The 25,631-nt window shown below is 36.7% G+C and overlaps 4 protein-coding genes and 1 non-coding gene across 5 annotated transcripts; 2 read left to right on the top strand and 3 right to left on the bottom strand.

Annotated features, from left to right (window-relative positions):
• Nucleotides 1-1,218: 1,218 nt before the first annotated feature.
• On the bottom strand, nucleotides 1,219-5,980 carry ARF9 (auxin response factor 9). Its single transcript, XM_007040514.3, has 14 exons — nucleotides 5,393-5,980; nucleotides 5,161-5,276; nucleotides 4,902-4,997; nucleotides 4,499-4,555; nucleotides 4,202-4,354; nucleotides 4,023-4,107; nucleotides 3,753-3,843; nucleotides 3,434-3,598; nucleotides 3,240-3,353; nucleotides 3,077-3,149; nucleotides 2,844-2,997; nucleotides 2,148-2,758; nucleotides 1,849-2,036; nucleotides 1,219-1,757 (listed from the first exon to the last, which is right to left on the bottom strand). Exons 1-14 carry the CDS (start codon nucleotides 5,445-5,447, stop codon nucleotides 1,619-1,621), a joined length of 2,097 nt encoding a protein of 698 aa, XP_007040576.3. The 5' UTR covers nucleotides 5,448-5,980; the 3' UTR covers nucleotides 1,219-1,618.
• A 6,719-nt stretch (nucleotides 5,981-12,699) lies between these two features.
• On the bottom strand, nucleotides 12,700-16,095 carry LOC18606735 (3-oxoacyl-[acyl-carrier-protein] synthase I, chloroplastic-like). Its single transcript, XM_007040512.3, has 8 exons — nucleotides 15,902-16,095; nucleotides 14,779-15,137; nucleotides 14,245-14,676; nucleotides 13,958-14,131; nucleotides 13,744-13,857; nucleotides 13,422-13,523; nucleotides 13,146-13,212; nucleotides 12,700-12,990 (listed from the first exon to the last, which is right to left on the bottom strand). Exons 1-8 carry the CDS (start codon nucleotides 16,068-16,070, stop codon nucleotides 12,923-12,925), a joined length of 1,485 nt encoding a protein of 494 aa, XP_007040574.3. The 5' UTR covers nucleotides 16,071-16,095; the 3' UTR covers nucleotides 12,700-12,922.
• A 3,160-nt stretch (nucleotides 16,096-19,255) lies between these two features.
• LOC18606734 (DCD (Development and Cell Death) domain protein) lies at nucleotides 19,256-21,532 on the top strand. The gene is made up of 5 exons (XM_007040509.3): nucleotides 19,256-20,141; nucleotides 20,346-20,446; nucleotides 20,773-20,856; nucleotides 21,000-21,110; nucleotides 21,219-21,532. Exons 1-5 carry the CDS (start codon nucleotides 19,514-19,516, stop codon nucleotides 21,273-21,275), a joined length of 981 nt encoding a protein of 326 aa, XP_007040571.2. The 5' UTR covers nucleotides 19,256-19,513; the 3' UTR covers nucleotides 21,276-21,532.
• Nucleotides 21,533-23,113: 1,581 nt separating this feature from the next.
• On the top strand, nucleotides 23,114-23,185 carry TRNAC-GCA (transfer RNA cysteine (anticodon GCA)). Its single transcript has one exon. It is a non-coding gene; the product is annotated as a tRNA-Cys (tRNA).
• Nucleotides 23,186-23,329: 144 nt separating this feature from the next.
• On the bottom strand, nucleotides 23,330-24,777 carry LOC18606733 (Glutaredoxin family protein). Its single transcript, XM_007040508.3, has one exon. It carries the CDS (start codon nucleotides 24,701-24,703, stop codon nucleotides 23,513-23,515), a length of 1,191 nt encoding a protein of 396 aa, XP_007040570.3. The 5' UTR covers nucleotides 24,704-24,777; the 3' UTR covers nucleotides 23,330-23,512.
• Nucleotides 24,778-25,631: the final 854 nt, after the last annotated feature.

Raw genomic sequence — 25,631 nt, 5'->3', positions numbered from 1 at the left:
GCTTATTGCAAAATCTATGATACCTTAATTTTCAAACCCTCTAAATTAACTTGTAGGCATTAGGATGATGAGGTGTGATTCATGGATTCTACAAAATTATCTAAGTATGCATTCAAACTGATATACCACTATAGTCCTTTGGACTAAATATACCCACCAGGCAGGGAAAGCAAAACTTGGTACTATAACTTTCTGATCTTTAGATTTGCAGTCAAAAGACTCAAAGTTGTACTATAGCGGTGATTTCCCATTAAAAATTGAAACATTACTTTGCCATTGGCGGTCTAGAAATAGCATATCAACTAGTACTGTCAAAATCATCATATCTCTGGCGTATGAACCATGATGAAGAGCAGCAATAATGCAATAATTTCTACTCCTACTAGTCAAGCTGAATATTTATAATTATATAAAAATGCTGGCGTCGTGTCAGTGTTGGCATTATTAGTCAACATCACGTGGCTGACTTGGAAACTCATCCAGCAGGGCTGGCCATCTCCTTTCGGATGCGTGGTGGTGTGTGAGAATGGGAATGCCTGCTCATGCCGAATTGGTCATGGGGCTACAACAATCTGGACGAAACAAAAAGTTGTTTGACAAAATATCATTAATGCCCAATTACTTTCATGCATCTGTCTGTATCGCAATATCGTTTTAAGAAGTCACTCTTTTAACTCAAAATTTCACTTGGAACCAACGTGAAGAATGTCTTGGAACATTTCAAAGTTGGTGGGTATTATGTTATCTGATTACCGGCAGAGCATCCTTGAGTTGAGTTATGGACTTATAGTCAAAGAAACAGGGGGAAGCATATGGGCATCGTGGGAGTCATTCCAAACGGGTACCCAACTCTGGACCGCTCTGTTTTGCGGCCATATAGCCCAAGATCGATGAGGGAGCGGGTGATGTGAGAGTTTTCCAACCCAACCAAAGGATATATTCCTCTGTCTCAAGAAAAATGGGAAACATTTATTACTCGCACATAGCGTTTTCAGCCAACATTTTCCCGCACGGTTGACCACATATGATATAAATATGAATATTAGACTCTAATGAAGCTCTAGCCGATTTATAGGATTTTGTTATGAGCTCACAAGATGCCAAGAATGTCAGGCCTCATCCTAATCCGTGCTGTCCTTCTAAAGATCAGAATACAGAAGTTTTTATAAACGCAGAAGAGTTGTTGGACTATTGATTAATAAACCAAACCAGCGAGGATAATGATGGCAGCGCCATAAGCGCTAAGCAAGTAAATTTCTCTTTCACGCACTAAAAGACCAGGATTATACTGCCAAAGCACGTTTTATATTTACATATTACAAGCACAGGAAGCCCAGATTTGAACCCCCCCAACCCACCATAAAGATCGTAAGTATTCACATTTTCCTAGTCCTAGCCTCTAACCTGAACCCAACTAATTCGTTAAGAATTCTTGGTTCTTCAAACCCAGGTAATGTCTTTTAGTCTCCTATGCTAGGCAGCTCTAAAAAACGAGCTAGTGATTAGCGTCCCTCAACTTTAACATCCTCCACAGCCCAAATGTAGCACAAAAAGGCCTACTACCGGCAAACAAACAACCAACAGGGTACTAAATGGGGGAAAAAAAAAGGTTCCTATTTCAGTTTTCGGCTGAGTCTGAGCTTATCACAGTCCCTTCAACTTCAATAGAAGCCATGGGAAGTTTGCTTCCTGTACTCATCTTTTTCACATCCTGGCTTGAACAGATAAATATTCTTCTGACCATGTTACAAAATTCCCTGCATTAATGTAAAATCAAAGCCAATAAGTTAAATTTCTAGAATAGATTTTAAAAGGAATAGGGAAAAAAAAAAGCATCGGGTTACTTACAGCCATGGGTCATCACCTACAAGCATCATATCCCCTTCATCATCAGTGTAGACAATCTCCCATTTATTCCGAGGGCGAAGCCCTCCCTTAATATCAAACATCTCCTCTAATTCATCTATAAGCTGATCATACCCTTCCAACATGGTCAAGTCCACAGCACGACCAACAGCTACCCCCTGCATCTGAACCTGTTCGCATATACAAACCACCAAAAAGAGTTTAATCGAAATTCTTCAGAGAAGCAAATAATACTTCAATTGAATGAATTAACATTTGCATGAACATTTCACTGCCAATACCTTGGTACGACTTCTAGTAGAACTAGAACAACTTTGCCTGCTCTGGATCTCTTTTGCTGATACCTGTAATTGTTCCTGCTTCTTCCCTTTAGAATCTTTTGAAATTTCGGATTTCTGGTCTGAATCAGCAGGTGACAGGGAACTTTGGCCATGTCCTTCAGTGCTACCACCAGTCATGGTAGAAAGTTGCGTCGGTGTCCTCTCCAATGGAGTTGAGCTTGCAGAGTGATTAATCAGCTCAATACCAAACAATCGGCAACTAGAAGCTGTCTCAAATTTCTTCACCTTTTCAATTGGATCAAAGGTTGACTCATTTTTCAGTTGTGGTTTTGAAAAGCCTGAAAGAACAGGCCAACCAGACACACTTTTGCTATCCTCTCTTCCATCAGGAAACAGATGCTGAGAAACACTCATGCCCGGAGAAGATAGCCAACTCCCTTCATTCTGAGTCTTTGAGATAGAGCTACAAATGCTATTCATATCTGTCTGCATGTGATGCCACATGACATGATTTTCGTTTCTTTTTGCTTCAGCAGTAATGTTACGCCGTGTTAGATCATGGGAATGCATCACTCCAGAATTCCATGGAGCTGATGCTGTTGAAGATAAATCTATATTATTCAAACAACGTGGGTAAGTCAGATATAACAAAAATAGTGTTACAGATGAGGAACCAGACAAGGAAAATGTCTTTACCTAGAGCAGGAATTTCAGTGGGTGGACGAGGCCTTTTGTTCTTAGCTGCAAGCGGTTGACCCAGAGTTGGTGGAATGGGAGCAGCAAAGGGTTCTATCTCCCATGGTGAAACCCTGTCAGGTCTTGGAATTGAGGCAGGTTCATCCCATTGTACCTGTTGACAAGCAATGAGTATACATATGCAGACCAAACATTTAAATAAAAGTTGAAGGGAGCATGTACGAAGAACTTACCTTCAATGATCGCCATTTTGAATCTTTCCAGTGAGGAGAAAAGTCTTCAACGCCAACAATTGTGCCAGAAAACCTTATCAAGCAAGGTATGTTGAGTAAGTATCTACAGAAGCAATCAAACAATCACCAAATCCAAAGCAATCATGCAGTTAAGTTCCACTACCTTCTCTCAGGAGAATCCTCCCCTTCAAACCTCATCTTAAATCTCATGCCAACCGCAAACTTGTTATTAAGAGCCTCTAAATATCTGTTCAACCCAATGATGAACTGGCTTGTCCTGTTATTTTACACAAGACAATTATAAGTAAAGAAATATCATTTTCAGCTCATTTTTTTCAGATCTGTAAAATATCATACCTTGGCTTATAGTAGACAACAAAGAGGGTTTGCGTTGAAACAGCATGAGATGCAGTTGCAAGCACTCCTAAGTGCATGCTCTGACTTGAAATCACTGACGATGGCATGCTGCTCTGTTGACGAGCAACACGCCTCACTCCCACACATAGCTCCCCATTTTCTCCTCTAGATAACCAAGTATTAAGCAAATAGCACATCAGCTACATGGGAGTTGAACATAACCAGCAAAGGACCAGCAAATGTGCAGGGTGCTTACAGACACACACATCAAAGTGGACAAAAAACCAAGAGAAAGAAAAAGAAAGAAGATAACATCTACCTCAAGAACACAAAGGAATCACCAGCGACTAATCTCTTTGAAGTAACAAATGTACTCCATCCCGTTGTGAGCAAATGCCTCCTCGGTTGGCCTGTTCATTTAATCATATACAGAAAATTATGTGATTAAATTTACCCATGGATTATGGAGGAGTATTTTACATGGATGAAAAATGAAAACATAAAGGCTTAAAGTAACTCACATCTACCAAAATCATAGAAGCGATTTAACATCAAATGAGCAGCACAATATATCAGGTTTTATTATTACCTCTGAAAATATGCTTAAAGCGCCACTCATAACCATGAAGATCCTTGGCAACCAATTCCTGGGTTGGTGTTGCCTGGTTCATGTCCTGAAAGACATCCAAAAATGGAAATAAAAAAAATGGAGATTTAAGACAGAAGACAAAAAGGCTAAAACAAATAGCATGATCTAAAAATAAATACCAGTGGAGGAAGGCATTCAGTGGCATGTTTGCGAAGAACAGAAAACCCTCCATGGGTGCTTGTATCAGAGGCAGTTAAAACCTTGCAGAATGAGTGCACAGTAGGTCTTTGAGACTCAGGAGGGGATTGATCTGGAGATGTTGGCTCGGGTTGCTACAGATGCCAAAAAAATAATTGGAAATCACTGATTTCAAACAGTAGAATTTTAAAAAAAATGAAACAAAAAGAACAACTACATTTTTGCGTTCCAATACCACAAGATGCTCAAATCTGAAAGGATCTAAAATTGGTTCTTACATTTGCTTCAGGCAACAGTGTTATTTGTGCATAAACTTCATCTGTTTCTTGTTCAGCCTACAAACAGAATAAGTCCATAAAAGTTATTCCCAAATCAATCATGTTGACAACACAATATAATGGTCCACTTGGTTTACATCACTTAGCATCTAACTAGAACCCCAATTTATCAAGCCAACAAACTAGTTACTCAAAAAAGAAATACTCAAAAAAGAAAAATTAATTGTTCAATAAGGTTTACATTCTTTTCAAGACTAAAAAGAAAAAAAACAAATAGGATCCAAATAATTTCTCCACTTTTTTTCCCTTCTCCGTTTTCTTAGCAACCAAACAGACCATCAAAACACATTTAGGAATTACTATATCCTATAAAAATCAAGAAAAATCAGATAGAGAAACTTACAAGCAACTGAATGTGAACAACACGGCAAAGAATCTTCGGTGGAAGATTAAACAACGGAATCCTCTGATTCAACTCCTGATTCGTCGATGCTTCCAACTAAAAACAATCCCCCCACCACAAATAGCAATATTTCAATCAACAAACCCAAGAAATTAACCATTTCCCTAAAAGGCACCAATTTCCAAATAAAAAAAAAACAGAAAAATCCGATCCAAATAAGAAAAATAAAAATATGAAAAAAAGAAAAAAACGAACTTGCCTGTTCCATATGACCTTGAGGGAAATAATAGACTCGCTCGTTAGCTCGAGGAACCTCAACCAGTGGACCCGCACACAACTTCCATAACTCCATATACAGATCATCTCCTCCATCTCCTATCATCGCTCAAAAGAAAATGAAACTTTCAAAAAATTCCAGGAAAAAGCAAACAAGGGGAAAAGAAGTTGAAGAAAGTCTAAAATTAACGGTCAATTTTGTGCTTTTTTTTTACCTTCAGAGGAGACATTATTTGTCTGCGAAAACGACCCTCCCCGATTCGCCATCATTGAACTCTCTATAACACACAAGTCAACAACTAGCAGCAGCAGCAGCAATAACCGCAAATTTCAAAAACCTCCAAAATGGAAATTAAATCCTCCAAACCTCTCTAATCTTTCAGTTAATATACCTTATTATATACACTTAATCACCAGAATAAGTACCAAATAATTAGATTATTGACAAAGCTAATTAACACGATTTAACTGCTCGACTCTTCGATTCCAGGAAAACTGCACTTTCACACACTTTTTCTTCCACACTGTAACGATCGCGAGATCCAAATACCGTAACCGAAAACCGCTTTAACCGTTACAAAACCGCCTTCCTTCACCTCGCAAAACAGCTTCAGTTCAAACTTTCCAATTTCTCTCTCTCTCTCTCTGAAAGGAAACGCCGTTACAGAGAATCCCTCTAAAACCGCTTCGCGCGCGTCTTATATTACGCAACTTTGTTTGTTGTCTGCTCTTTAACTCCGATTCTTTCTCCCCTTTCTTTCTCTCTCTCTCTCTGTTTGGTTTCTCTTAAGTATTGTTTATCGTGTGTGTAACGCTAATTTAACTAACTAACTGACTAACTCTGGTTCTGGATTTAACTGGAGGGTGGGTGGTCATGGCCTCAGGGGGTTAACGTCACGGACCATTTGACGGGGAACGGTGAGTGCCGTTTCTTGACGGCGTTTTACGTACGGATGATTGGGCATTGGGATGCGTGTGGTTGGGGTTAACGGAGAGGCGTTAGGTGTGATTTAGACGTTAGTTACTGCCGTTTGTTGCCGTCTCTTTCGTTGTCTGCTTCGAAACAGGCAACAGGGTTGGCTCGAGTTAACCCGGCAGAATTTGGGGTCTTTTTTTTTTTCTTTTTCTTAAATTTTATAGTATTTCTCTTTTCTGTATCGGAAGGAAGACTGGAGGTCCGTGATTTGCCCTGGGAAGGTGGTGACAATTACGGGCTTCTGCCACTGCGATGTGGGGTCCACGTGAACACGTGGGAAGTGTTGGATCTTGATCCTAGTAACCTGTTGTCTTTCCCAGACAATTTGCGAGCGGTTCGGTGGCCCTCGTCAACACACGTCACCCAAGTTGCCAAACTGGAGTTCACACCTGGTTGGATTTCCGTGGGGTCCCCTGTCCAGGTGTACTGTTCCACTAACGTTGTCGTTTTGAGTTTTATTAATCAATTCGTCATGTTTTTTTCACTATTTTTTTTCCTCTTAGCGAGTACTACCAGAAACTAGAAAGCAAAGCAATGTGACCACTTGGAGTCGTCGAGATTTCATTCAAAGTAAAACAAATTTGAATATTTGACCTCAGTCAATCTTCTAATCTTATATCTTCTACTATCTTTGATTTTATTCAAAAAGTTTGAATCTTTCATGACTTAATTCATTATTTGGTAAATAATTTTTTATTTAAAAAATAAAATTTAAATTATCTTCTCTAATTAAAAGAAAAATCAACTTATTTTATACATCTAAATATTTATTTCATTATTTGATAAATAATTTTTTATCTAAATAATAAAATTCAAATCTTTTTCTAAATCGATATTATAAAAATCACATTACGTCGAGTACTGTAATTTTTTGTGCATCACACTTCAGAGAAGTCTTGGGAGAGTAGCAAGTAGGGCAGGGCAGAGGAATCCGTACCTAAAAATCAATGGCCCATACGTCAGAATAGGCTGCTTAACCTCTCTTTCCTGGAAGGAAGAAGACGAAGAAGAAAAAAGGACGTTGATTTGTTTAACACTAACTTTAGTTTAAATTAATTAACAGGAACCTATTCCTGCTTTTGCTTCTTTTGTATATACAGGCACAATAAGCAACAGTTTGTCCCCTATGTGGAAAAAATCTAATACGTATTTTTTGAGATGCCTTCCACACTAGCCATCTTATGTGCTCTTTTTTCTTCTTGATTAATAATTAATTAATTAGTTAAAACCAAAGCTTTATTAAAAATGATAATCTTATACTAGTAAACAATTTATTATGACCCCCCTACAATCCATAATGCTAGTGCTAAATGTTTCATTGCTGGTGGCCAACTATAGGCTGCCGGTGCCAATTCAGCAACCAAATGCAAGAATCAACTAAATTCTAATAATAGCAGGGAATGTACAAAATATGATTTGTCATATTAACTATTTTGACCTTTGTAAAATTAACAAATTATTTGGCTTGAATTCAAATTTTAAATAGATTTTGTATTCTTAACACTTTTAGCTTCATTTCTAACTAAATGAAAAAAAAAATAGACATGTCACAAAAATTGGTCTAAATCCAAATTCAAGACATTAATTTAAAGTTAAGTAAATTTAATCCGGGTTGATCGAATCCATGTCAGCATCATTAGTTAAATAGTTACCTTTAGTGGTGTGGATAAGCATGCTAGTCTAGGGGTTAAGCCTTTGTTGTTTTTTAAAAGAGAACATGGACGAGAGATGAAGACAAACCAATCACCATTAGGGTTTGTGTATGTTTGCCTGTACACTGCGTATAATTGTGTGTCAAACCCAGATTTATTTTACTTAACTTTATTGCTTGACACCTGTCATATTATAATATTAATTTACCGCTTTATATTAAATTATAAATAATAAAAATATATATATGTACGTGTAAGATAAGTTTTGTGACCCTTTCTCTTTTCGAAGAGTTGATATTCGAAGTGATGATATTCTGATGATATCTTGCTGAAAAATGCTTTTTTCTTGTTCTCGATCTTCTGCTGGATTGGAAGAGTTTGTATTAAGAAATTGTAATGGAGGATTACGACAATGAGAAAGTACGTGTTGGATGGTTTAGTGCACGTAGAACCCATTTCCCCACATAGATGTCTTTATTTGTTTCATTAGATGGAATGTGATGATAAAGAGTATGATAAGTGGCCTTAAACTAATGAGTATGATAAGTGAATGATGATCATGCCCTTACCAATCACATGCATTCTAATATATTTTGTAGTTTGATTCATTATCAGATTTAATTCTAACAATTGATATTAATTTTCCTTTTGAATGAAAAATACATGCAATAATGATTGAGTTATACACTCGGGACTAGTAAAATAAATAAATAATTTTCTGTTGTCAAGGGGGCTGCTGCAGCAGCCGGCAGTGTGAGGAATCAAAGAGGTGATGAGGAGGCTCCTTGTGATCTCAGCCGCAATGTTGAAGGGGGAACATGCCGCGGATTCCCCCACCATGCCCTCAAATAGGGGATGCCCCCTTTTACCATGTCGACAGCACAACAAGAGTAAAGACAGCAATAGTCATTCTTTATCATTATTTGCGCAGCAATTATATGTGCTGACTGTTCAGAGAGAGAGAGAGAGAGAGAGTGGGGGCTTTGTATGCCTCTATTTTGGAGAGAGAGAGAGAGAGAGAGAGAGAGAGAAGTCTGATTGCTGGGGGGTTAATTCATTTTTCTGTCCCCCACCCCCATGTGGAGACCAATTTCACCATTGTTCCTTGGTCACCCTTAAAGATGCACAACCTCCAATTATAAACAAGTTTCAATTTGCTTAGATCATGCCAATTTCTTCCTCTTCCTTCTTTTGAATTCAAAGCTTTTTAACTTTAACCCTTTCAAACTGGTGAGAAATCGAGGATATATAATTCAATTATTAAGCCACTCCAGAAAAGATCAAAATATCATAACGTCACCCTGTTTTGTTTTTATTTTTGGTCACATCTCACCCCCCACAAATCTACAAACCCCACCCTTTTGAATAAAAATAAAATAAAATTAAAGGGAAGCCCCCATAAGATTATGAAAGTTGCAGGCACACCTTGTGGCGAAGCTAAGATCTGGTATTTAAGGATGAACAAGAGATGAGTTGGTTGTGGATATTGGAGTAGTGGGACTTGAAGAATAATTTTATTGTAAGAAATTTACTTTAATTTTAAAATTTATTAAAATTAATTATTGAATAATTATTATGAGATATTTCATTAAATAAAAAAAATTATAAAAAATTATATATTTTTTTAAAAAAATTAAAAATATATTATAAAATTTGAAAATTTTTGTAAAGATGGACTCCTACTGGCCTCTCATTCCCCTCGCCTCCCCTCGCCTACTGACCACACCTTTGGTACCCACCTAGGAAATAGAGCATAGGTGAATGTGGGGGGAACCCTAGACCTACAGAATTAATACCAAAATAGAGATGGAACTTAGGGTTTAGTTTATTTAAGGTGGGATACCTTAAAAATAACTACAGAATGAGGCACTTTGGGTTGGAATCCATGTGAAGACAATCATGGAGGGGTTAAGAAAATGGTTTTTTTTTTTTAAACCCCTTTGAGTGGAGCCTAAACCAGTATATGTTTCCATGTAAACATAATTAATTTAATTTAATCTAATATTTTTTTAAAACAGTTTGTGAGGAGGGGATGGAGAAGCAGAGTGGGAATTTGGTCCCCCCCCCCCCCCCCCGATTAGACAGGTATTGACTTTTTCTTTGACTTGATTAAGGGTTTCCCAACCGTTGGATCAGATATATCTTTTACCCTATGGATGTGAATTTCTCAATTCTTTCTTGTCCAAAAATCTTGAATTTTACTGGAAATCCTCATGTTTTTTCTTCTAATACTTTGATCACTTTTGTCCCCATTTTAGGACAAAGGACACAAAATCCTGTGTGGAACTTGCCATTGAACTCGAGACACGTAAACCTGGGCCCTGAGTTCTGTCTCATGATTTTTGTCCTTACACAAAAATAGGTAATTTTGATTTTAATTAATTAATTAATTACATAGTGTTTTTTTCTCTTGTGCCAACCAACCAACCAAGCTAAAGCCAATTTGAAGGACTTTGTTTCTTCTTCAATAATCCCAATTAATTATTAATAATGACTCTTTCAAGACATATGGTAACATATTATTGGGTGCGCGTGCACACCAGGGTTGTTGGAATATATATAGCAAACAAGAAATTATTATTCCTTAACCAAGCAATCCCATGGCAAAAGATAAAGCAAAAATCTTGAAAATAAGAGAGGATCCCCTTCATAATTAACAGTTTTTTTTTCAATTATAATATTACTCAGCAAGTCATTTAAACCCCCAAAGATTGGTCAAACTCAATAGCTTACCGGTTACCACTAAATCAAAAGTCAAATTCCATGTTACTACCCTTTCATTGGTATTTCAATTTTCATTTTCTTTTTCCTCATTGCCCCAAAACTTGAAACCCTATTGGCTACTCACTTTAGTGCTTCAAATTGGGTCAAGAAGGAATCCAACTGTGGGACTGTTACACTATAACATTTGGGGATAAGTCTTGTGGCATATGCAAGAAGATGCTTCTTCCTTTGGTTTCAAAGTTTGTGATAAAACATTTGAGTAATCTACATTATTTAATGTATAATACTCAACTTTAGTTTTCTTCATACATTTGAAGTAGTTAGGTACGTAGAAAGTACGTAGAAAGCGTATAGGATGATATATATGTCAAGCTTGATGTTAAGCTGTTAGCTTACCTACCAACAATATGAAGATTATACTAATCCAACATCGAATAGTTTTAATTGCTGCTTAATTGTGTGTTTGTTCATTTAGTCAAATTGGAGAAAGGATGACATAACAAGATGCTTGATTATGTGACTAATCATGCAACTGCTGACAATACATTTAGGAAAGCCTAAACACATTCAGCACAGATTGTTTAACTGATGATTCCTTGGAAAAGATTAGTAGCAGAAAAGAAGAAAGATTTATTACAGATTAAGGGAAGACATCAAGTCATAATTACTGCTAAATCAAATCACATTCAATTCTTCCTGTTGGTGCCCTGATCACTGCAAAGTATATGCAACTCATGAGGGTCCTCTACCAGTGTCTTTTCATGGCGTTTGAATGCATTTCCATTTTGGCTTATATGGCAGCAGATTGCCAAAGGGCAGTCGCAAACCTGGATTTTAATATATGTTTATGAGCCTACACCGCCTATATAAGATTATCTCTTCTAACTGTTCCTGAATGCTTGCCAAACGAGCCTGTCCACATGCCCTTGTAATAAAAAATATGTGGAAATTGAACACTTCAAAACCCTGACATAAGAGTATAAAAGTCTGTAATTACCGGCTGATAAGAGTTTTCAGATAAAGAAAATTTGGGGTTTCGATCAGTTGTATTGCTTGCAAAATGGAAATGCTGCCATGAAAGGTTATTGAATCTTTAAAAGTTTGAAGAGAATACATCACTGCACAGTGCAAAGAATCGTTGAAGTAAACCAAGTCGGAGATAAGTACCATTGAGAGGCATATTCCCATAATTAAATATTTATAGGAAAAAGGACCATAAAGTAATGTACTCAAGGTCATGATACCCTGGGCTACAACCCTAACAAATGTGGGCTTCTAACATGAGAAAAAGGATTAAAAGTGGGGAGCAGTTAGCCTAATGATGGTCTAATCTAGTCTTCATTTAATAATAGTTTATAACAAAACATAATGGAGGATGAAGGGACAATAGAGCAGCTAAGTTCTCTTTGTCAACATCAACTTGCCCATGTGCATCATCGGACTCATGAGCCTCAACAGTTATCACCACCAAGCAAGTGGACTTCATTAGCTTTAATGTCGGCTTAAAAACAATATTGCCATAACCTAATATTCGTACTATCAACAAATAGAAACTTGTTGGGGATCAACTTCATTCAAGCCAAGATTATTTTCATAGGAGAGTTTTCCAAACCAAGAATCTTTGTCTAATTGTCTTCAACAAGTTGCAGAGATTAATGTGTCAAAGGTAATTAGGTCATAGATTATATGAATCTTATACTTATCTCTGGTTATAACTTATTGTAGAAAAGAATGCTTTGAGGTTTCTCTTATTTGACATGATCAAAGTCATGATTAAAGGCAACAGCAGAAGCTTCAGAATTAAAGTGGCAGGTGGGTCATGAAGCTGTGAAAGATCCTGGTGGAACAAGGCTAAAGAGTTAGAAATTTTATGGAAGAAAAATGGAAAAGTGACCACAATCTCAGAAACCTTCCAGGAAATCCCCTTAAAATGAACTGATTGGATCAAAGGGCTTAGCAAATCTGTGATATAATCATGAATTTACTGGCAGGCTGCAGCAATTAACTGGATTCAGTCAAAACATATGCTAAGGCAGATGATTATTCGAATTAAATAGTATCTTTTCCTGAAAGAATACAAAAGATTTCAGTCAATTGCTTCATATTTAAAACGCAAAACAGAAATTTTAAATACAACTTTATTCTAAGCAGCATAGGAATGAGTCCATCAACATGTAGTTGCATATTTTATTCATGCAAAAAAGTACAGAATCCATTATCGTGGACTGCAGTTACAAGATTAACCTCAAACGGCCTGCAATATCTTCAAGTTCCTCTCAGAAAATGTTTCTGATACTCACCTAATCTTGTGGAAGGAAGTTCAAGTATCCGAAAATCAATGATATTTAAAGGGAAGGGAGAGTTGAAACAAAAAAAAAAAAAACTAAGTTCCTTTATGGTTTGAAGGGAGCAAAAACCACCACAGAGTTGTGTCCACCAAAGCCAAATGAATTAGAAATAGCTGCAGAGAAATCGATAAAGAAAATTTGTTTCAATTAGTACTACAATGGCATACCAAATGTTTATTTCATGGCTAGTAATCTGAAAACACTGGCCTCTTCCTTTTTGCACTAACATACATTTTTTCTTTTAGAGTTGGAGAATTAAAATACATACCAACATTGACTTTATGCTGTTTCTTCACGTTGGGAACCGTATCGATGGTTACATCAGGCTCCAAGTTCTACATAGAAGAAATGGCACAAGAACATGAAATCATTTACAAACCCTTGGATTAAATAAAGGAATATATATTTTTGTGTCAAACTAGATTCACTTTTTTTGTAAGCTAACATTAAAAGTATAAGCAAAATAAAATGTCCAATTTGACAGAGTTAAGTGGAGTATGAATATATATATTATGTATATAGAAACAAGGGTTGTGGTGTATACGTCTTGATTAATCGTAGGATGCAGCCAGCCGGTTGTGATTGCTTTTATGGTTGCTATGGCTTCCAATCCACCAGCAGCTCCAAGGCCATGTCCAATCATTGACTGGGAGGAGAAACAGAACAAATTCGTCAGCAGCTAGCCTCAAGGGTTCTGTTGCCATGTGACCAGGTAAATGAGTTCTCTTTAAAAATTTTGATCTTGACTAATCAGATATTGTTATACGTGAAATGTCAGTAATTTGATTCTTTGTGCATGTGAATCATAGTCCATATTCCATGGATTTAAAAGAAAAAAGAAAGAAGGATGAATATGTTTATCTTACCTTTGTCCCATTCATCTTTATCTCAGAAGTGTCCTTAAAGACCTTTTTGATTGCATTAACCTCAGCCAAATCTCCCGCCAGCGTTGATGTTGCATGAGCATTAACATAGTTCACCTGTAGATCAACGGTTTTACCATGGTTATATTAGAAATTTGTTCAGGTTTCCTCATTGTCAATTGTCAACTGTCAAGACTAGTTGAATGAGAGCTCTTGCCTCTTCAGGGGAAACTCCAGCGTCATCTAAACTTTTGGTTATGCAAGATGAAACTCCAAGACCATCAGAACGTGGGTCGGTCATATGATGAGCATCGCAAGTTACAGCACCTCCCAAGTATTCTGCAATAATGTTAGCTCCTCTTTTCATAGCATGCTCCAAGCTCTCCATAATCTGTATGCAAGGTATAACTATGATAAAAATCTGCTAATTCACAAGTGCAAGCGATAAAAAGTAGCTACAACTAAATTCAAAACGCAGAAGTAATGTTGTTAACTTATTATTACCAGTACACCAGAGCCTTCTCCCATAACAAAACCATCACGATCTTTGTCCCAGGGTCTTGAAGCCTTCTTGGGTTCATTATTTCTCTGAGATAATGCCCGACAAGCTATAAACCCACCAATCCCAGTTGGAATGATAGCGGCCTCAGTCCCACCAGCAACCATGATGTCAGCTTCGCCTCTTCGGATGTGATTTGCAGCTGCATAAAAGCAGTAATTTGCAGTTGCACAAGCAGTTGAAATGGAATAATTAGGTCCCATTAGGCCAGTGTCTATAGCCAATAATGCGGATCCCATGTTGGTGATAGAATAAGGGATAAAAAACGGAGTGATCTTCTTGTATCCTTTTTGAATAAGAGCTTCCACTCCATTGCTGAAAACTGTCAGGCCTCCCATGCCTGTACCCACCAGCACCCCAACTCTAGTTCTGTCCATCTGTAATGCATAAGAACAGAGTGGTTCTATGACTTGTTGTCTAATCTAAAACCACATAGCAACATTTTGCATACCAGTAACATACAGCAAATGAACACTTACTTCCTCAAGGACTTGAGAACCAAGGTTGGCATCCTCGAGGGCCCTTTTTCCAGCAACTAAGCAGTACCTCCAGCAATCGTCAAGACGGCGATCATTCTTCCCATCAATGTAGCCTTTGGAAGAAAAATCACGAATTTGACCCCCAAACCGAACAGAATAAGTCGAAGCATCAAACCTATCAATTTCGGATATACCACTCTCTCCCTCAAGAAGTTTGTTATAGAAGTTATCAATATCACTGCCAAAAACCGAGACAAGCCCCATTCCTGTTATAACTATTCGTTTTTTGGGATCTTTTTCTCTTTTGGGAGCTGAGACTGTTGGCGACGCCACAGCCCTGATTGTTCTGCCTTTTGGAGCTGAAGGAAAGTAAACTCAATTAGCACCCAATTTCTATGATTTAAAAGGAGAGTTAAAACTGCCAAAAATCTTCAGTTTTTACTCAATATTTATGCCACAAAATAACCAAGAGAGAAGTAAACAAGAATGTATAGACGTATGAATGTACCACAAATATCTAGTATTGATTGCTACGAGAAACATGTTGATGTTCGCATGCATTTTATTTTATACCCAACAAGCTTTTTGACTACCTCAATTCCCGACTCCGGAGAGCCAAGAATCAGAGAAGGGAATGCAAGGTGTCACCCTTGCTATAAGAAGATTCCATGTTTATATATATAAGACAACTCCAGTTTCGTGAGTGTTTGGCAGGGGTGGTCCTTTCAAGGACAGTCATTTTGGGTGTACTTACCAATCTTTTACCAGGCATTATAGACTTGAGAACTCGATTTCCCTGGATTGACATATTGCAAGAAAATGACAGGTACAAAACCACTGGATACCAAGATCCTAAATAAAAGGATTATCTTATTCTGGTGCCCTGAGAAAGGGAATGGAGATGTACTACTCAGAATTTAAAACAAAAAAGGAAACCATTCCAAATCAATATTAGCAGACAGCAGCATTTCAAGCCTTCTATATATATATATGACATATGATCCATTGAACAACTCAATCTGGGATTATGATATTTATCAACTTAAACTACAAATATTGTCCCATGATCCCGTGACTTTGTTATCAAGAAACACATAGAACTCAATAACCAAAAGCCAAATACCTGAACTAGAAATGAACCTGTTGGGTTTAGTGCAAGTTAAAGCTAATTGCACGCTCTCCACAGCTCTAAGCCCGTTGTACTGAGCCAGAGAAGCTCCATTATTGCTTCCTACTTCTCTGTTTCTAAACAGCAAACCTGAAGGACAAGCAGCAGTTGCAATGCCTGCCATATCTCTTACCCTCTCTCTTTTCTGTTACGCTCTCTTAACTCTCTTAGTCACAAGTGGTGTGATTTGATGGAAATATGAGCTAGAAAAATAAATTAAAAAGAAAAAAGAAAGGGTGAAGAGATTGAGAGAGGACTTTGGGTTGTCAGTGAAAGGAGAAAAGAGTTAAAGCAAAGAAACAGCTTGGTTATGCTTTGTCAAAAGCTGTCAATGGTTCGTAGAATCCGCCACCAGGCTTAGTCTATGCAAGAAACAAATAACTTGGCGATGTGACCAAAAAGAAAACAATTATTATGTTCATTATGTTTTAGCCGCTTAACTACCCGAAACAATTCATATGGCCTTGCTTATCAATGCCAACCGTCGCTTCGGTTGTTTTATTTACTACTTTTTCAGCTTTCCTCTTAGATTTGCCTTTTGGTGTGTGTGTTATGGCTGCAGCATTAGCATCAGACACGAAACGCCTGGTTAACCTGTTATGAGCCTCGTTCGTGCTAGGACGTGTTCATGGGTCGAATTAGGACAAGTTCGGGCCGAGTCTCATTTGGAGCCCGGTCTTTAAAAAGTTAGCCCAAGCCTGTCCATAAATAAATTGTTTTTGGTCGTATTTTTCATAAATTGCAGTGTGTCTTTGAGCCTGGTGGCGCATGCAGATGCAACTGACCTGTCTAGAGTCTACAACCCCTTGGCTATTTCGTGCTCGGATGGTACGTGGTAATGGTCGTGTATGGATGACGGGATATTACTGTTTCAATGCATATGGAAATATTTAACTTTTTTTTCCTACCTAATTTTCTTAGTACTTCTTGTCTGGAGTCCCCCACAAGCTCGACTCATTTCTAGATGACACTTGGAGTAGTAAAATGAACCAAAATGGCTTATTATGTACACTTGGAGTCTTGGGCAAAATGCTGTGGTGGGTGTAGGTAGGGCTTCCCTCGTCTGTTTACAACCTTCATCCTCTTTATAATTTGTAGTGTCATCCAATTATATGTAGTATAACATTTAAAAATAATTTTTAAATAATTTTTAAATATTTAAATATTTTTTATTTATATTTTATTAAATTTTTATATATTTTTATTTTTAAATTAAATAAATCTTTATAATTAATAATTGACAAATTATTATTGATTAAAATATTTCTTGTCATTATATATCATGTGATATTGACATAACATATTGATATATCATAAAAATTAATGACGTGATATGTTAATAAGATGTGATGACATAACTACATGATATTTTTTTTTTCTATGTTAACATCACGTAAGAATAAAAATGATAAATGTTTTGAATTGATTAATAATAATTAATCAATCATTAATCATAAAAGTGATTTAAAATTTTGATTGTAATAAAATAATAAAAATTATTTAAATTGTTTTAAATTATAATTTAGGAATTTTTTTTTAATATCATGTCAAAATGTATTTAAGTTTAATTAAATCATATATGGGACCAAATGGTTTATGTTATGCCACATTATTTTATTCGCTGGATGCACATACTAAATAAAATGAGATGTCAGGATTAATAAACCTTAGGAGGATGAATTTCATTTTAGTTTTCTTATTTTTATGATTGAAAAAGATGGGGTAAGATGAGATTTCTTGATTGAATTTTTTATTTTAACCTCCCATTAAATAAAATTGCTTTTTCCATACATAGAGAGTATAACCCTATACATTTTTTACTACCCTGTTATGATTAACAGTGGGAAAACTCATGTTTTTTGTGGTGTGTAACTTTTCTATTCTTACCCATTCCTTAGTAAGAGAGGTAAATCAATTTACACTTGCCAACAAAATTGCGTTAGAAGAAGGGAACTGCCACTTGGTTGTCATGACGCTTTCACATTTGGATCTTTCTAAGGCTACTTTTAATTAAAAATAATAATAAAAAATAAATAAAAAAGATAAAATAGTTTGAGCTGGAGTGCTTGACCACCAGATCCGTTCTAGACGGAGTAGTGCTTTTGAATCGTGGATGAAGTTGCGGAGTCCTTCCCGCGACCCATTCTGTTGGACCATCGCTTCATTGGAGGTTGGGCCCCCAAAACCGACTTGACATAAAACTCTTATCCTAATCTCTTTTATAGATAAAATCTCTACCTCCTTTCAAATATGAAACATTGAAAATTCGAAATATCCTCAGTTTTTTTTTAATCTTTAATTACTTGTTTAATTTCCAGGCTAATTAGCCAATTTTGGTCTCTTAACTCAACAGAGACTAACTTAATATACTAGCATAGATGAAGAGCCAATTTTATCTTTTATTAATGTGAGATATGTGATATGTTAGTTAAAAAAAAACCCACTTTGATTCAAAAATTATTTTAATTTTGATATTTTACATAAAGAGTCTCATATTAATAAAGAATTGATTAAATTTTTTTATATTACTTATTATGAGTTTATATTTTTAATCTAAAAGTGTGTCTATCAACTATCAAGTAAAAAAAACTTTATTCACAAGTATAAAATCAAACACATTTTTTATTGATAGTCAATTAATCCATCATTCTTGAACTAACCCTAGCACGTTCCTAGTACTACCAAAACAATTACTTGGCTGTCGGTAAAAGCATCGGATGCTTTAAAGTGAGAAAAAGAAAATAAAAAAAAATCTTTATGATAAATGCAAAGTTGGAAATCAATTTATCTCGAAATAGGCAGGCCCACAAACCTATCTCACGTGTAGGAACTGTCGACACACGTGTGAGTTAACCCCAATAAAAAAAATCAACGCGTCCGTCTGTCAAATGAAAAATCGCCTTTTTCAAGCCTTAACACCGAAGCAAAGACAAATCTCAATTCAAATGTGAACGCCAAAAAAAAAAGGGCCACCATGAGAGAATCCCCTTAAGACCTTCTAGAACCCCTTTTTTCCCCTCCTCAGTCCGTCCTCTCCTCTTCCGCCACGTCAAACCGCGTTTTTCTGTCTTCATCACTCTTTGTTCGCTCAACTCTGAACTCAACAGTTTTGACGAAGGCAAAAAGATTAGGAAGAAATTTTGTCATCATATTGGAAAAAATTAAAAAATAGAGATAAATTTAAGAAATTTAGTAGTCTATTTTTCTGTCCTTTGTAACTTTGCTTTCAACTTTGACAAGTTCACACGCAATCTTTAATCTTCCCCCTTAGTCTCCCCCAGCTCGGTTTCCACGAAATTTCTCATTCCCCTTAATATAATCTCCCTTCTTTAACACTCCCCTCTGCATCTACTTTTCTCTCTCTCATCAAAAACATTTTCTTGTGCTTTTCACTTCGTCTGTTTTTGCCTCCCTTGTTCTAAACAATCTTAGATTCCTGTACCACTCGTTATATATATATATATATATATAGATTGAACTCTATATATTTATTAACTCATCTTTAATACCCAGATTCCAGTTTCTGTTTTTTTTTTTTAAGATTTGGAAAGGGAATTGAAGTTGAGGATGGAGAACAACCAGCAATCGTTTTGGCAATTCAGTGATCAACTTAGGGTCCAAAATTCGAACTTGGCTAATCTTTCGCTCAACGATTCAATATGGAGCAACAGTTATGTTTCAAAGAGGCCTGATGAAAGGAGGAATTTTGATATCAGAGTCGGTGGTGAAGTGAATTCTGTTAACAACTTGAAGCCGAAGGTCTCTGATTTCAATTCCTTCAACAATGATGGATGGAAAATTGGAGCCAGTAGCAACAACATCGGGTTCGGTCCAATTGGTCTGATGGGGTCTCAGAATTATGTTGGAATCAACGGAGGGTTCAACAAAGGGATTTATTCAAAGCCGGGAAATAACAATAATTTCAATCTTAACTTGAAGGGGAACAAGAATAAAGGAGAGGATGATCATGGAAGCAAAATTGGGAAGAAGAACAGTAACAAGAAGAACAATAACAATAACAGCGACAATAATAACAACAATAACGGTGATAATAAGGATGGGAAGAGTGCTGCTGACAAGAGGTTCAAGACACTGCCACCATCTGAGTCTTTGCCTCGGAATGAAACTGTTGGAGGCTACATCTTTGTTTGCAACAACGATACCATGCAGGAGAATCTCAGGAGACAGCTCTTTGGTATGTCTTTGGTGTTCTCTCTCTTCCTTTACATTAATGGTAGTAATTTTTTTTAAAGAAAAATTCTCTGCTTTGTAGTAGAAAGTAGATCAATGAAATTAACCAAACAATTCTCAATTGGGTTAAGTAATTATTTGTGGAAAAATCTAATATGCTATTTATGTTGATTTATATTCCTTAATTGTTCCTATTCGTTAACTGTAGGTTTGCCTCCACGTTACCGAGATTCAGTCCGGGCGATAACTCCAGGGCTGCCTCTTTTCCTCTACAACTACTCCACCCACCAACTCCATGGAGTATTTGAGGTTTGTACTTCTATTTTCTCCTATTTCCCTTGTTAACTGCTTGATAATTTTCTATTTAATTTTTTTTTTGTCGTGCTTGGTACTAAATATGACTTCATTTTAGACGTTTAAGGACTTTTACTATTATTGAATTTCACCATTGCACACGTTAATTTCACAAGACGGTTGCTATGCAACTTTCACTTTAGGGTCTAGGGTGGCTGGTAGCTTTATAGAGCTCCGTTTAGAAGGGGTTAAGGTCTGGTCAGTGGTTAGCCTGTTACTGTTTCTGAACTTTGCTTAACATGGATTACGCCTCTACTAACGTTTTAATGATCCTCTTTTAGGCTGCAAGTTTTGGAGGAACAAACATTGATCCAACAGCCTGGGAGGACAAGAAATGCCCTGGCGAATCACGATTCCCTGCTCAGGTATTTTCAAAAGATTTGTTTGTTAGTTATATGCAAGAAATAAGAAGTTTTCGGTATCTTTTCAAGCAAAAAATAAAAAGAAAAATGCAAGACTAATTCTTTAGAGCAATTGGTCAATGAATTTACTTTTTGTTCCTCTGCAGGTTAAGGTTATAACAAGGAAAATCTGTGAGCCACTTGAAGAGGACTCCTTCAGGCCAATTCTCCACCACTATGATGGTCCAAAGTTCCGCCTTGAACTGAACGTGCCAGAGGTAAAATATAACACGACAAACATGTTATGATGATAACCAGCAAATGTTCCAGCCTTAGACTACTCGGTCTTGTATTCTGATCATTCTCCTGTTAATTAAATTTTGCAGGCGCTCTCCCTCTTGGATATATTTTATGAACAAAATGCTTTGAGCAGCTTCATATAAACGCATACAGATACAAATACACAGGATGATGGAAGAAAAGAGTTGAAGAATAACTAGAGAAATAGACATATAGTATATTGGGAATTGGGAATTTAAGACAGTATTGATAGGGAGGTTGATTTGAATGCATGGATACACAGTCTGTGAGATGTAAAACTTTTTGTTCACAGGCTGCTACGAACCTGTTGTTACCCTTTTTTCTGTTATGCGGTTTGGCATATACATAAATAATACCTAAAACTAATGATAAACATCAACTTTATTTGTGGTGTTAGATATAATTTGAGTTATGTTTGCAGTCTGGTGCCATGAATTACATTTTCTTTACCCCATTTGCCTGTTTGGGCAGTGAGTACAATCGTTCTTAAGTTCTCATCTGGCATAAGAAGTCAGGAATGAATGATATGGTTTGAATGACTTTAAGCTTGACTGCCCGAGCTTTTGGCGGATAACAGCCATATACAGAAGAAGCTTAATCCCGGAGTCACGAGACTGGTTTGCCTAAAATAACAAGCTAATAAATCCCACTGGCAGGTGCAGGATTGCTAAGCTGGATGTCAAAACCTCCATGGAATAAAGTACATGAAGATTGAATTTTATGTACCGCTAGTTCACATGGTTTGGTCTGAGCCTGCTCCACTTTCTGTTGGCCCACGAAAGTGAGTAGCTTTCTGTACAGCTTTTTGTGAAGTCAAAGACGCTGAGCAGGTGAGTGGAGGGGGAATGGGGATTGTTTAGAATTAAAGAATACCAATAAAAAACTTGTCTCACCGCCCAATAGGATAAAATACTTATAATCTAAGGGGTTGGTTAGGCCATCAGCAGAATAGAAGATTTGAAGGTAGAACTCGGAAAAATACAAAGGCCTGGAAGTTGGCCTATCTTTCTCAACAAAAATTTTACCTACTGCAACTAGTAGATGACCCTTTCAATTAAGGACAGTAATACTTCTATGCCAAATTTATCGTTGGAGAGGATAGTGATGTGGACTATCCTAAAGTCGTCCTCTTTGAACAGACTTTCTTTTGTTCAATGTTTTGATTATTTCATGCGGAGTGGGTCAGAAGTGAAGCTTTATGGACGTCATTGGATGCTCTAGCAATTGAGTTACTGTTAAAACTAGGTAATTCTCTTTTTTTTTTTAAGTGTTTTTTTTTTAATTTGGAGGATAGGTAAAAGAGATAGAGAATAACAATAAAAAATTACTTATTTTTTTTTAACTAAATAATAAAATTATCCATATTTATTTTTAAAGGTTTACATATATTTTTAACTTGCTTTTTAAAGAGGTGACAGCATATTAAATATAAATTCTTTTTTTTTTATAAAATTTGGGAACTTCTTTTTCACTTTCATTAAAAACAACTGTTATTTTAAAATATATTAGAGTGACATACTCACACGTATATATATTTTATCAAATTATAATTTTGAAATTTTTAACTTCACTTTCTTATATTATTGACATATCTCTTAATTTATTATGCTCGAACAAGAGAGCAAAAGCACTTTTTTTTTTGTTAAAAATCTATTTTTCATATATATATATTTTTTGAAATTTTGTCTATTTTTGAAAAATCTATTTTATGTTAAAAATCTCTTTTGAAATTTTCTATTTTTCATATATTAATTTTATGTCTCATTATTTGTTATGATATTTTCTTGTTATACTACTAAATACTTTAAAAAATTTTATATTATATATTTGAGTATTTAATTTATTAATTAATGTATGATTTAAAGAGCTTGTATTCGAATCTTCTTTTTTTAAAATAAATTCATAAATAGAGAGTACGCCCTTGTCTAGTAGATAAAATGTTCCCTGCCTGCCCATCAAAGGGTCCATAGCTCAGTGGTAGAGCATTTGACTGCAGATCAAGAGGTCACCGGTTCGAACCCGGTTGGGCCCTTCTTGTAATTTTCCTTTTTTCACATTTCTATTAATTTCTACCCTTAAGCTCTTTCGTACAGTTAGGCCAAACTCACAACTATAAAACCCTAAGACATATGCTGCACCTTCCATTAAAAAAAAGAAAAATTATGACCACACATCATAACCTCAAAACTATTCATTACTATATATTGCATACAAAAGCTAAACAATTGAAATTCCATCCTTTGCTTTTCCCACTTGTCTTTCAATTTTAAAGGGCTTCTCACATAATCCACAAACTATTAACACAAAGTTACAAAAAAAGGACGCCTAACTTTCATTCCTTTGCTACAAATGGGAACCACTAAACACAAGCTGGACAGTGAACCAACCCGTTTTCATTACACTTGCCGCACCTCTCTCTCTTGTCGCCACTCACCACCACTTTACAGCTTCCTCCACACTCCAAACATGGCACGAACCTCGCTCCCCCGCACCCTCCACACGCTTGCCTTCCCACCCCTTTCTCCACACGTGCCTTGTTCAGTATCTTCCCCAGTTTCCCCGACTCGTCCAACTCGCTCACTTCCTCCACTCCCCCCACGTATCGTCCCTTCACGAACACCCTCGGCACGCTCGCCTCTTTCCCTAGGATGCTCCTTAACTCGTTCAGGAACTCCCCATGCAGCGACACGTCTCTCTCGTCGAACACCACGCGTTGGATTTCGAATATCTCTCGGACCTTGGTGCAATCCTCGAACGTACGCCGAACCCCTCTCAACGACGTCGTGTAGATGACCACCGAGTCGGCACCGCCTGGTGGGCACATCTCTGGGAACTGGCTCAACGGGTCTCGTTTGCTCATTAATTTATCGTAATTCCCCATCCTTTCCTCTTTTTCCCTCTCTTGTCTGTCCCTTAATATGAATATGTTCTCTTTTACTGACTTGAACCCTGTTGAGTCTGGAACTGGCGGCTCCGGGTTGTTTAACTCGGTGGTTTTGGTTTTGGTTCCCGTCTCCTTTCTCATTGACTCCGTTTTTCTTAACTCGTTTGCAGCAGGTTTTGAAGGCTCCGGGTTGTTTAACTCGGTGGTTTTGGTTTTGGTTTTGGTTCCCGTCTCCTTTCCCATTGACTCCGTTTTTCTTAACTCGTTTGCAGCAGGTTTTGAAGACAGCTTAGCGTCCAACTCTTCTAGGGTATGGAAAGTTAAGCACTTACGTGGCTGTTGCTTGTTAACTTGTTTTGCTGGTTTTGGAGGCGACGTAGGAGCTGGGAGTTTCTTGTTATTGTTGTTAAGGGTAGGCTTGAGATTTTCCAGGGCTTTGCTAACCTCGTCCCAGGAGTAAGGAGCATCAGTTTCGAAAGTGTTGAGCTTCTCAAGAATCACAGCCGGCACGTGCGTTGGCTTCTTCTCCTGATTCTCCTGCTGGGCTTGCTCCACCTTTACCCATGGTTCATCTATGGCGTTGATATCGAAGACGGCAAAGCTTGTTGGTGGCGGACGGTAGATGTCCACGATGGCTTGGTTGCGTTTGGAGGCGGAGCAGCCCATCTTTGAGAGAATTTTGGAAATTTGGTTGGTTTGAGTTTCTGGGTGATATTTTGTTCAGGGTGGGGATTTGCAGGTGTTTTTATGGAGGGAAAGCGGCACGTGGAAGGAGGGAATTTGTGTGGTATCGATGAAGGGTTTTATCTTTGGACGGTATTTCTTATTTTGAAATTGATGGGATTGTTGCTCTAAGCCTTAGGATGACCGAGTGGTGTCTTACGAAGCCATATGGACCTATCAAGGACAGACACGTCAACTCAAAGATATCTTTGAAAATGGCTTTGCCAATGGCATGGGGATGGCGGATTTCTGTCTGGGAGGCATCATTAATCATACAAACGAATAAGAGCGTACAAATTTTACACATCTGTCCACGTCAACATAAAATAATCCCGTAACATGGGCCCAGAGTTTTGAGCCCATTTAAGGGGTGGGTCCACTTTTCGAGGGATGATGGGGTCATTCAAAATGCCTTTGCCTTGGTACTACTAGCTTTGAAGACATCGAAGCTTATTAATTTTTAATTAAATAATTTGAAAACTATAACTTAAAAAGCATTGAATTATTGAAACATAAACAAAATCTCATTAATTTTCTAATCTAATGTATTTTGAACAGATAAGATGAATTAATAATTTTAAATTATAAATAAAAAACAATTAATACGGGTGCAAAAAACTCTTTTACAAGATAAAAAATATTTAACATTTTCAACTCGTTATAAGAGAAAGATAGGAAAAATATATTTACACTCATATATATACATTTTTAAATAGTTTTAGATTTATAATATTTTAAAGAGTTTTGATCTTTTAATATATTTTGAAAATGGTAATTTACGTAACTTTAAGCATTTTTCTACAGAAAGATTTGATAGTTTTGAATTTATAAGAATTAAAATTATATTTTTAATATGGTAACTCACAAAATT

The sequence above is a fragment of the Theobroma cacao genome, chromosome 3, assembly GCF_053813885.1.
Source record: "Theobroma cacao isolate CCN51 chromosome 3, ASM5381388v1, whole genome shotgun sequence".
Taxonomy (NCBI): Eukaryota; Viridiplantae; Streptophyta; class Magnoliopsida; order Malvales; family Malvaceae; genus Theobroma; species Theobroma cacao.
This window is presented reverse-complemented; position numbering and strand designations above follow the sequence as displayed.

Excerpts from the sequence above, each read along its gene's own strand:
- ARF9 (XM_007040514.3), bottom strand. The coding sequence starts at position 5,447 with ATGATGGCGAATCGGGGAGGGTCGTTTTCGCAGACAAATAATGTCTCC. Across the intron at positions 5,277-5,392 it reads AAATAATGTCTCCTCTGAAG|GAGATGGAGGAGATGATCTG; the intron begins GTAAAAAAAAAG and ends GAGCGATGATAG. Across the intron at positions 3,599-3,752 it reads GATTCCTTTGTGTTCTTGAG|AGGAGAAAATGGGGAGCTAT; the intron begins GTAGATGTTATC and ends TTGGTTATCTAG.
- LOC18606735 (XM_007040512.3), bottom strand. The coding sequence starts at position 16,070 with ATGGCAGGCATTGCAACTGCTGCTTGTCCTTCAGGTTTGCTGTTTAGA. Across the intron at positions 14,132-14,244 it reads GAGAAGGCTCTGGTGTACTG|ATTATGGAGAGCTTGGAGCA; the intron begins GTAATAATAAGT and ends CCTTGCATACAG. Across the intron at positions 13,858-13,957 it reads CTGGAGTTTCCCCTGAAGAG|GTGAACTATGTTAATGCTCA; the intron begins GCAAGAGCTCTC and ends GTTGATCTACAG.
- LOC18606734 (XM_007040509.3), top strand. The coding sequence starts at position 19,514 with ATGGAGAACAACCAGCAATCGTTTTGGCAATTCAGTGATCAACTTAGG. Across the intron at positions 20,447-20,772 it reads AACTCCATGGAGTATTTGAG|GCTGCAAGTTTTGGAGGAAC; the intron begins GTTTGTACTTCT and ends ATCCTCTTTTAG. Across the intron at positions 21,111-21,218 it reads TTGAACTGAACGTGCCAGAG|GCGCTCTCCCTCTTGGATAT; the intron begins GTAAAATATAAC and ends TAAATTTTGCAG.
- LOC18606733 (XM_007040508.3), bottom strand. The coding sequence starts at position 24,703 with ATGGGCTGCTCCGCCTCCAAACGCAACCAAGCCATCGTGGACATCTAC.